This window comes from Herpailurus yagouaroundi, unplaced genomic scaffold, assembly GCF_014898765.1.
Source record: "Herpailurus yagouaroundi ecotype Mexico unplaced genomic scaffold, PumYag 28, whole genome shotgun sequence".
Taxonomy (NCBI): Eukaryota; Metazoa; Chordata; class Mammalia; order Carnivora; family Felidae; genus Herpailurus; species Herpailurus yagouaroundi.
This window is the reverse complement of record NW_024412376.1, coordinates 122,918,149-122,928,443: the sequence shown is the minus strand read 5'-3', so window position 1 is coordinate 122,928,443 and position 10,295 is coordinate 122,918,149. Positions and strand designations below refer to the sequence as shown.

The window sequence follows — 10,295 nt, the reverse complement described above, 5'->3', positions numbered from 1 at the left end:
GAGAGCACAGAGGACTTTTAGGACAGTGAAACTGTGTGTGATACTATAATGATGAATACATGTATTATACACCTGTCCAAACTCATGGAATACACAACAGCAAGAATGAAGTCTAATATAAACTATGGACTTTGGGTGATAACGATGTGTCAATGTAGGTTTGTCGATGGAAACAAAATGTCCCACTCTGGTGGGGGATATTGATAATGAGGGAGGCTATGAGTGAATGGGGGATATACAGGGATTCTCTCTATGTTCTGCTCAACTTTTCTTTGAACCTAAAACTGCTTTAAAAATAGTCTATATCACTCTTACAGAAAGATGAAGAGGACCAACGTGATACTGGTGGAGGAATTTACTTCCTCGCTTCAGGAACTGATGGGAGAGAGCTCCCACTAGTCAAAACAACAAGGGAGAAGGGAGAGATGCTAAAATTGCTCAAGCGCCTAAAACCAAAACTGAGAATCAGCATATCACAAGGAGCTTTCACATTTCCAGGTGACCCAAAGCTAAGACTTGATGGACCCTTTCCCAGGAGTGTGCCTGGGTCCTAAAGCAAGGCTGCTCCTTCCCCTAAACAGAGACCTCCCACACACCAGGCTGTGTTCACCCACCTGATCCATCAGAGGGTCAGTGTGGTCAGTGGATTGGAGCCAGGGGATCCCCCTCCTTCGCTGGATTTTCTACACCTTCACATGCTGGACACAGCAGTCAGCTTCTGCCTATTGATTTCTCCAATCTAAAGAATATTGGAATTACTAGAACATACCAGGAAGTATGGGACTTTCTTTCTCATCACATTAGCAATGATTTGGATTTGGGTTTCCTCCCATTAGCAGTGATTAAGAGACTAACCTTTCATTTAAACTGAATTTTCATCAACCTACTTTTCCCTGCGTAGTATTTTGTAAATATTTATATGTTAAACTTAAGTTAACTATTTATGTGTTAAAATATTGCATTAAAGTTGTAAATACATACAAGTAGCAATAAAAACTTTTAGTAGTCAAAAATAATAGGCTATATTAAAAACATTAAGAATATGTACTCTGAATCTATTTATTTATTTAAAAATTTTTAATGTTTATTTATTTTTGAGAGATACAGAGAGACAGAGCATGAGCAGGGGAGGGGCAGAGAGAGAGGGAGACACAGAATCTGAAGCAGGCTCCAGGCTCTGAGCTGTCAGCACAGAGCCAGATGTGGGGCTCAAACTCAAACCACAAGATCATAACCTGAGCCGGAGTCAGACACTTAACCGACTGAGCTACCCAGGCACCCCCATACTCTGAATTTAAAAAAGAAGATTTGAAAAAAGGATTTGTTATGCAAATCCTTCCTTTTAAAATTTGGAATCTGTGGCAAAATAAAAAAAAACAAATTTGGTGAAGATGATTAGCCTCTTTGAATGTTAGCACATATCTAAGTTTGGGTTTGAAATGGAATGCACTTGAACTTAGGCATACATGTGCAAAATGTTAATTGCCCTCTGAGAGATGAGACATTAGAGTGTGATACTTTAAGGTCTCTGGTTTTCTCAGCTTCAGAGCTACAGAATACTGTTGAACAGTATCATATCACAACAGCCACTTGGGTATCTAATGTCAGATCTTTTGTCTGGCCTATGAAGGTTCATCACTCAATGATTCAAGATTGTCAGAAACCCTGGATTTCAGCCTCTGCCCTAAAGACTGCCATGTACTGGTCTTTGGACAGATTCCTTAATGATATTGTCTTACTTGGTCTTCACTCTGGAAAAGGATCAAATCAAATGCAGACTTCTTCCAGCCCTAAACTCTGATTCCATCTCTTCCTTATGTTTTCTAAGGTAGCTGAGGGCAGATAGTTGCTGGATACCTATTTCAAAGGTGATGCCAACCACCATATGGAATGATAACTCTGTTCTTCTCTGTTCAGCCTTGTTTTCCTCACATTCTAATTTTAGTTTCTGTATTTTTTTAAAGTAATCTCTACACCCAACGTGGGGCTTGAACTCATGAACACAAGATCAAGAGTTGCATACTCCTCTGATTGAGCCAGCCAGGCACCACTAGTTTCTGCATTTTGGCAGTAAGTGATGTGGCTGGAGTTTTTCCCTCAGGGAAAAGCTATTGAGTGCCAGCATGGTGGTGGCTGCTTGAGTATGATTAAAGCAGGGACTTGGGATGCTCTCAGGCTAATGAGGGAGGTACATGTCACATGGGTTTCTAATGAATTGGCATTCAGCCAAGATGGGTTTGTGTGTTGTCAAAGATGCTGCCTGGCTGTCAGTCTTCCCAACAGGCCTCACAGGTGGCATGGATTACCTTGGAGTAATGTCTGTTGCCAGCCTTCCAGGCCCAGAAACTGTTAAGTGTAGTTAGCACAATAAGAGTAGAATCTGTCTTTTCATTTATTCATTTAGTCAACATTTATTGAGCACCAGCTATGTGCCAGAACTCTTGCAGTTAAAAATGATGGAAATTCAACTTAAATTTGTATGTCAAAAAAGGGCACTATTATCTGGGCATGGGCAGATTCAAGGGCTCAAAGATAACAAGGCTGTCTTTCCATCTCTTGGTCCTGCTAGCCTCTGCAGTAAAACCGTGGATTGCGAGTAACTTGTTCTGCGAGTGTTCGACAAGACAAGCAAAAGCATTTCTAAAAAATGTTAACTTGATAAATGAGCAATGCCTTGCAATACAAGTAATACGTGACGCTGAATGTCACATGATCACAACTGAACTAATGGTTCTTCAAATTTGCTGTGATATACAAGTGCTTTGGATTTCAAGCATGCTTTCGGAACAAATTATGCTCTCAAACCAAGGTTTTATTGTATTTGGCTTCACTCAGATTCCCTCTGCAAGGAACCGCTCTCAACACCAAGCCTTCAACATTCATGTAGCTTATGATCCCAGAGTAAAATTAATCCTCTATTTTATTCCTTCTTTCTTTTGAGAGAAAGCCAGCTTGAGTGGGGGAGGGGTAGAAAGGGGGAGAGAGAGAATCCCAAGCAGGCTCCAAGTTGTCAGCATGGAGCCCAATCTGGGGCTCAAACTCAAACCTTGAGTTCATGATCTGAGCCAAAGTCAGACACTTAGCCAACTGACCCACCCAGGGGCCCCATGAATTCTCTCTTTCCAAGCAACCATTCAGCAAATCTCATGGAGGGACAGGATTGGCTCTGCTGGGCTCACATATTGATCTCTGAACCAATCTCTGTGGCCAAATTGCCCAGACCTGGTGGGGGAGCAGGACTAGCCCCCTCAAACCATATGGAATGAGTTCCCCACAGAAAGGACAAGTTCTACTTTTAGAAGAGGGAAGGGTTGCTAGGCAGGAAAACAAAAGTAATGATAGGTATTCATAGCCATTCACTGTGCTTAGCACAGGGCATACACCAGCCACCAGGATAGAGAATGTCCCTGTCATTAAGGAGCTTATATTCTAGCTGAGGAGCCACACACACAAATTTAAAAAGCAGTTGAAATAATTATAAATTGTGTTGAAGCAAGGATCTGAGATAGAAAATAATGGCAGAAAATAAAATTACTGTGGGCTGGAAAGACCTGAGTGGGTGATATTTAAGCCGAGACCTAAAGAATGGAAAAGAGCCAGCATGTGAAGTGAGGGAGAAGTGGGCTCCAGGCAGTAGGGACAGGTGTAGAAACATGCTGAAATGGGAGAGTTTGACATGTTAGAGAAGAATAGGGAGGCTGGAATGTAGACAGCAATGGTGGAGGAGCCCACAGACTGGAGAGAGAGGCAAGGACAAAAATTCTGGGGCATCTTATGATGCAAAGCTTCAGATTTATTCTAAACAGTGAGGTGCATGTATCCTTTTGAATTAGTATTTTTGTATCCCTTGGGTAAATAGTAGTGCAATTGCTGGATTGGAGGGTAGTTCTATTTTTAACTTTTTGAGGAAACTCCATATGGTTTTCCAGAGTGGCTGCACCATTTTGCAGTACCACCAAGAGTGTAAGAAGGTTCCCCTTTCTCCAGATCCTCACTTGAGGTTTATTCTAAATAGTTTGGAGTGTCGTAATTGTCATTACACCAGTTTGAGGGCTGATGGTGGCCTGGACTGGCATTTGTGAGATGTACTGGCAAAGGAGATGAAAAGGATGAATTAAAAACACATTTGAAGAATGAACTGGAGTTGCTGATGCCCTGTGGGTAGAGAGGGAGATGAGGGAAAGAGAGAATCCAGATCAATTCCTAAATTTCTCCCTAGAAAGACAGAAGTCATTTTTATGAGATTGGTTTATAAAATTAGAATGCCAATATATAATTGCGATGTGGACCAGAATCCATCCTTTGTGATGCTAATCCCTACCAGTGAGCAAAATCCCTGGAAAGCCGGTCCTGTCAGAAAGTTGCCTGGTGAGGCATGATCTATTGATACAGAGTGGTGTCATGTCAGAGATCCATCATGAGAGGGCCTGAAGAACTAGCTGTATGTAATATTTGCAGTCTTTGGAGTTGGACCCTCTCCCCTCTACAATTTTTGAATAGGCATAACCACTAAGATAGGATATTTGAAGGCATTCTATTTAGTGGTAGACTAGTACTGTTTTGGGGTGCCTCTTTAAGGCGAATTTACATAACTCTTGCCTGATTGTTCATGTGTTGAGTTAAAACTCTCTGATAGCTTTATTTCTCCTTTCCCCAATTTTTTGAGATATACTTCTTGAATTTCCATACAGTACTGCACATGTCTATATCATGTCTAAGGGAGAGAGATTTCCTGATTGAGATATGCCACTCTCTTCTTGTTCCATTCTAGATGACATCCACAATCCAAAATGTCTCTCTTTTAACTTTTTGTGCTGTGAGGCAAATTATATCCAAGGAATACCAAGTAGTGTACAAAAAGTATACTTGGGATTGAGAGATGTCCAAAGATCACTTACCTCTAAAAATCTCTTAGTTTAAAAATGATAAAAAAGAGACAGGGGGTTGCCAAAAACAGGGTTATAAAAATTTTGGTATATTGTGTTTAAAAGATACCACATTTAACAAGTTAATGTTAACACACACACGCATACCACACTTAAACTTGTGCTGTTCACAAGCTAATACAGGATTTATAAAAAACGATTTATAGTACACTTCAGTAGACAGTGTGCCCTATAACGGGACACAAGATGTAGATGAATATAATCTCTTTTAATCCTGTGTTTCTTTGTGACTTGTGTGTAGAACTTCACGTGAAGGCAAATTAAAAAATCTAAATTTGAGATTTCTTCTGAATATTAAGTTTGGACCAAATGACATATTGGTCTCACCCATCTCCCACACCCACATTATGATTGTTGTGCATTTACTAGACACTGATGGAAATCAATCTTAGAGATCTAGGGCCTTAGACTATTACTCCTCCCAGCGTGATTAGGGAACAAAGGCCTAAGGAGAACCGGCGCCAGAGAACCTCTGAACCGAAAAGGGACCCGGCTCTGCTGCCTGAGCGTTGCTGTAACTACACTGAAAGCTGGTATGTTCGGCCTCAAGGCCTCGGCAAGTAACACAGAGCTACCGAGAGCGCTCGGGAGTCCTCGCCGGTAACACCGGGAGCTGCGGCTCAGGACCTCGCAGGTTTCTCTCAGCCGGCTAGCGCGCGCAGGTGGGCGCCTGGAGCAGGCGCGTCCCCTTGGCAACCGGAGAACTTGCCGGGAGGGCCCCAGGGCGGGGCTGGCCGGGCACTGGCCGGGCTGGGGCGGGGCTTGGGCGCCGCCCACCCCAGGCCCCTCGGGTCGCGCAGAAGACAAACAGCGCGCCTGTGTCCGGTCGAGAGGGTGGGCGCCAATGGAGAACCAAGAACATTTAGGCTCATCAGCGTTTTCGGATGGGCAGGAGACGACAGAAATAGCCGTTCCCCGCGAAGCCCATCCGAAGCCCTTTGTAGTCAGGCTCCTCGACGTGCACAAGCTTGAGGAGCCGGAGGAACCCGAAGAACCCGAGGAACCCGAGGAGCCGGAGAAACCCGAGGAGCAGGAGGAACCGGGGGAGGCCAACGGGCAGATCACGCGATACCGGGGCATTGAGTTTTATGGGTCCGAGGAGACATCTGAACCCCACAAACCCTATGAGCCCCACAAGCGCTATGAACCCCACGAACTCTATGAGCCCCAAGAGCCCCACGAAGCCTACGAGCCCCATGCACTGCGCAATCACAGTAAACGCCTGGGATCCCGTAAGCCCCGGGGGCCCTCTGCTTCCCGCGAGACCCACAAGCCCCACAAAGCCGAGTTGCTTCCCAGCGCCGCCGTCGTGACCTCGCCTTCTCTGGTGACCAGATTCCCGCCACGGATTCTGCTATCTTGCCTGAGGGGTAGGTGCTGGGGCCCTTTCCAGAGACACTGAGCAACCCCGCCCTATGTAGAACTCGGGGTTCTAATGTGGATGTTTTGCATGCAAGAGCTCACCTATTTTAAAGGAAGGTAATTTTTGTGTCGTTTACCTGCTGCTTTGCAGTCATCTGATGAGTAATTGAGACTCTGGTAAAGAGAAACTGAATCTCTTCACTCTCTCCCTCTCTTCACCTGATAACTTCCTAGCCTTGGTTATTCATTGTAACTTCTCTTTGAAGCCCTTAATTCTTCACTACAGTTAGTCACTGCATTTTCTCTGGGTTGCCACTTCAAACATTAGTTCTTTATAGCACTTAAGACTTTGTACTACATCGTTATCTTTCTCCCCAATTAAAAGATGGCATCCTTGAAGGGAGGATATTTTTGTCAGTGTTTGGCACATGGTGGTACTCAGTAAATGCTAGCTATTACATGGTTAAAGTTGTAGTAACAAAATACTCCAGAGGAATTTAAAATGTACATTTACTAAATGCTTATAGTCCTCACCAAGTTCACAAAGTGACAGAGCTGACGGATCTTGGGTAGAAACATCCCTTGCTCTAACCCCATTGGTTCACTTATGACCTCTCCTTGATGACCCCACCCAGAACAATTCTTTGTCCAAACTGGGCTTCCAGTCCCTCAGCTGACCACTTTTACTCTCATGTTCTCCTAGACTCCTCTTTATCAGCTTCCATTCTATGGTCTCTCAGGGGCTCACATATTTCCCCACTCCATTTACTCTTTGGCTATCTACCATACTTCTCCTGGCAAAACCCCAACCCAGGTTAAACTTAACCATCCACCCTCTGCATGCACCTGAGCAGCTGACTCTTGCTATACAAAATCACACAATCATATAATTGCTTTTATTTCAACATGACCACAAATCTTAGTCAATCATTTGATACTTCTAGCAATCCCACTTTATTCACTAGTAAGTTAGTTCTCCTAGTCTCTGAGAAGGTGACTGTCCTCTTTACCTTCCTCCAAATGTTATACTTTTGGCCTCCAAACAGGTGAAGACTGCCTTACACTTTATTGAGCAAATAGAAGCAATCAGTCATGAGCTCTCTTATTTCTTTTTTTTTTTTTACCACTAATCTATTGCCTTGCCCAAATTTATACTTATAGATTCTTTTTCCATATTTCAGAGAAGAAATGTGCCTTTTTCTATGAAAAGCAAAGTCTTCCATTTGTGGTTTGGATTCCACTCTTGTCTCCTGAAGAACTTTGTTCTTGCCACAATCACCCCTGTCTCCTACAGAATTAATTTCTCCATTTCTAATGAATCAGTCCCACAAATGCTCACATATACTCTATAAACATAACTCTAGAACCTTTCATCTTAAAAAAAAAAACCCTTGACCCCATGTCCTCTTCGGACCCCTCTTTTCCCCCCCATTGCCATCATTTTTCTGTTCTTCACTGCAAAACTTGTCCAAAAATTGTCTGTACTCACTGACTCCATTTCTCCACCCATTATTCTCTCCTCAACCCACCTAGTAAGGCTTCTTTTCCCTCCACTCCACTGAAACTGCTCTAATTTACTGGCTTACTCTCCACTGCCAACCTTATCATGCATGAAATTTCAGTATTCACATGGATTATTCACTTGGCTTCTCAGTTCTTTGACCTCGCTTTGTTTGTTTTTTTTTTTAATTTTTTTTTAACACTTATTTATTTTTGAGACAGAGAGACAGAGCATGAACGGGGGAGGGTCAGAGAGAGGGAGACACAGAATCCGAAGCAGGCTCCAGGCCCTGAGCTGTCAGCACAGAGCCCGACGCAGGGCTCGAACTCACGAACTGCGAGATCATGACCTGAGCCGAAGTCGGATGCCCAACCGACTGAGCCACCCAGGCGCCCCTGACCTCCTCGCTTTGAATGATGGTGTCCTTCATCCCATCTTAGGCACCCACTCCTCTAGTCTTTGTAATGTCAATTGCTGTGCCATTTCCAAAATTTCCTTATCAAGCACTCTAATCTCTAACCATATCATATCTTTCCAGCTCACTCTTCCTCCTTGTACCCCCCGTCAATTCTTCAACTTCAAAAGGTCCTCTAACCTATTGATGCTATTAACCATTCACTACCTTTTGTATATATATCACTACTTTTGTCCTCTGTCTCCCTTTACTTAACTTGATAATCCATGGTCCACAAGTGGAATCACTCCTTTGCAAATATCCTTACCTCCCTTGCTTCTCCTGTCGTTCTTGCCCAGTTCAGTCCAGTTCTTGCCTGCACTTTCAATTGGTTTTCAAACCAATGACAAGAGAAAAACAACTATCCTCACTGATTTTAAATTAATGACCTTGAAATTCAAATGGGCTCTCAGCGCAAACGTACTACATTTCCCCTGTCAATCTATTTTCCAACATGGAATCTACCAAACTCCCAGCATCTGTACATATATATACTCTACCTTTCCTCCTGTTAAAAATGGATAAACTGTCCTTATTCCTAATAAAGGCCATTCTCTCAACCTGTATGTTGGATCACATCTTATCTAACTTTAAGCTCTTTGCTCCTAAAATTAGCCCCTCTTCTCTCCTGCATCATTTTATTCTCTCTACTGGGTCATGCAGCACATGAACATGCATCAATAACTCCTGTCTAAAAAAAAAAACAAACAAAAAAAAACTCCCTTAACCCCATGTTGAGGAAAAATTCCTCAAAAACAGTAGTTGTCTATAAGTCATTATCTCCATATACTCTCTTCTCATTCTCTTGAGAACCCATTTAAATGTTCATCTCCTCTATTTCTCTGAAGTTACTTTTGTTGAGGTCATAATGACCTCTGCCTTGCCAGAATCAATGGTTAATTCTTTATCCTCATCTTATTAATTTGACACATTCACTCCCTCTTTCTTGGAAGTCTTTATTTGTCTTCATTGTCATCCTACCTCATCAATTGTTCCTGACTCAGTTTTCTTTCCTAGATCCTCCTTCTCTTCCCAGCCTCTAGGTTCCCTGGGTTATGTCATCAGTTCCATGGCTTTAATTGTATGCTGGTAACTTCTCAAATTTCTCCCTTGAGCTCCCAAGTTTTATAACCATTGTCTATTTAATATCTGTACCTGAATATCTAGTAGGCATGTAAAATTGAACGTGTCCATGACTGAGCTCTTACTTGCACACTCAAGCTTGTTCTTTCTTTATTGTTCCCCTTTTCAGCAAATGGTACCATCATTCATTCATCCAGGTGCTAGGATAAAAAACCTTGGAGTCATTCTTGACACCTGTTTTTCTCTTACACTCAGCCTCTAAACCATTTGCAAACCCCAATTTTGAGATATATCATAACTGACCATTTATTAACATCTAAAGCTTCATCACCTTTGTAAGCCACTGTCATCTCTTGCTTGGTCTACCACAGTAGCTTTCAGCTTACTCTTGCTTCCACTCTGGTCCTATCCTGCCTGCCCCCCGCCCCCTGCCCCAGTTTATTGTTCATATAGTAATCACAGATCTTTAGAACATAAATTATATGCAGCTCTTCTGCTTTCACCTCTCCAGAGGGGGGTTCTCATCTCACTTAGTTTGTAATCTAAAGTCCTTAGCAGGCCTGCAAGGTCCCACATGATCTGGACCCTGGCTACCTCCACAACCAAGTGTCCCACCACTCTCCACACCATCTCTAGTCTCAAGCCACGTGGACCTCCTTGCTCCCATCTCATGGTCATTTCATTTGGCTTTTTCCTCTGAACTTGCATTGGAGGCACTGGATTTGAAGGTGAAGGAAGAAGGGTTGGAGAAATAGTAATTTTTTTTTTTTGGCTCAGTCAAACTGGATGCTATTTTGTAAAATAAGGATGCCACCCTTGCTATATAATCCTGCCTGTGGCTTCCTGTTGCTCTTAGGATAAACCAAACCTTTGCAAGGGTCTCTAGAGTTCCATGGGTCCCCTAACCTCACCTTCTTCTGTTCTTCCTCCTGCTTACTCTGCCCCAGTC

At 43.0% G+C, this 10,295-nt stretch overlaps 1 protein-coding gene across 4 annotated transcripts in view; it reads left to right on the top strand.

Moving 5' to 3' along the window:
• Window positions 1–5,717: 5,717 nt before the first annotated feature.
• The window catches only part of SPMAP2L (sperm microtubule associated protein 2 like), a 54,507-nt gene continuing 49,929 nt past the window's right edge, over window positions 5,718–10,295 (top strand). For 3 of the 4 annotated variants that reach the window (XM_040482836.1, XM_040482828.1, XM_040482832.1), the window contains exon 1: window positions 5,718–6,316. In XM_040482836.1, the coding sequence (XP_040338770.1) occupies window positions 5,791–6,316 (526 nt within the window). In that variant the 5' untranslated portion in view covers window positions 5,718–5,790. The remainder of the gene's footprint in view (window positions 6,317–10,295) is intronic. The other variant, XM_040482839.1, reaches the window with a different exon arrangement.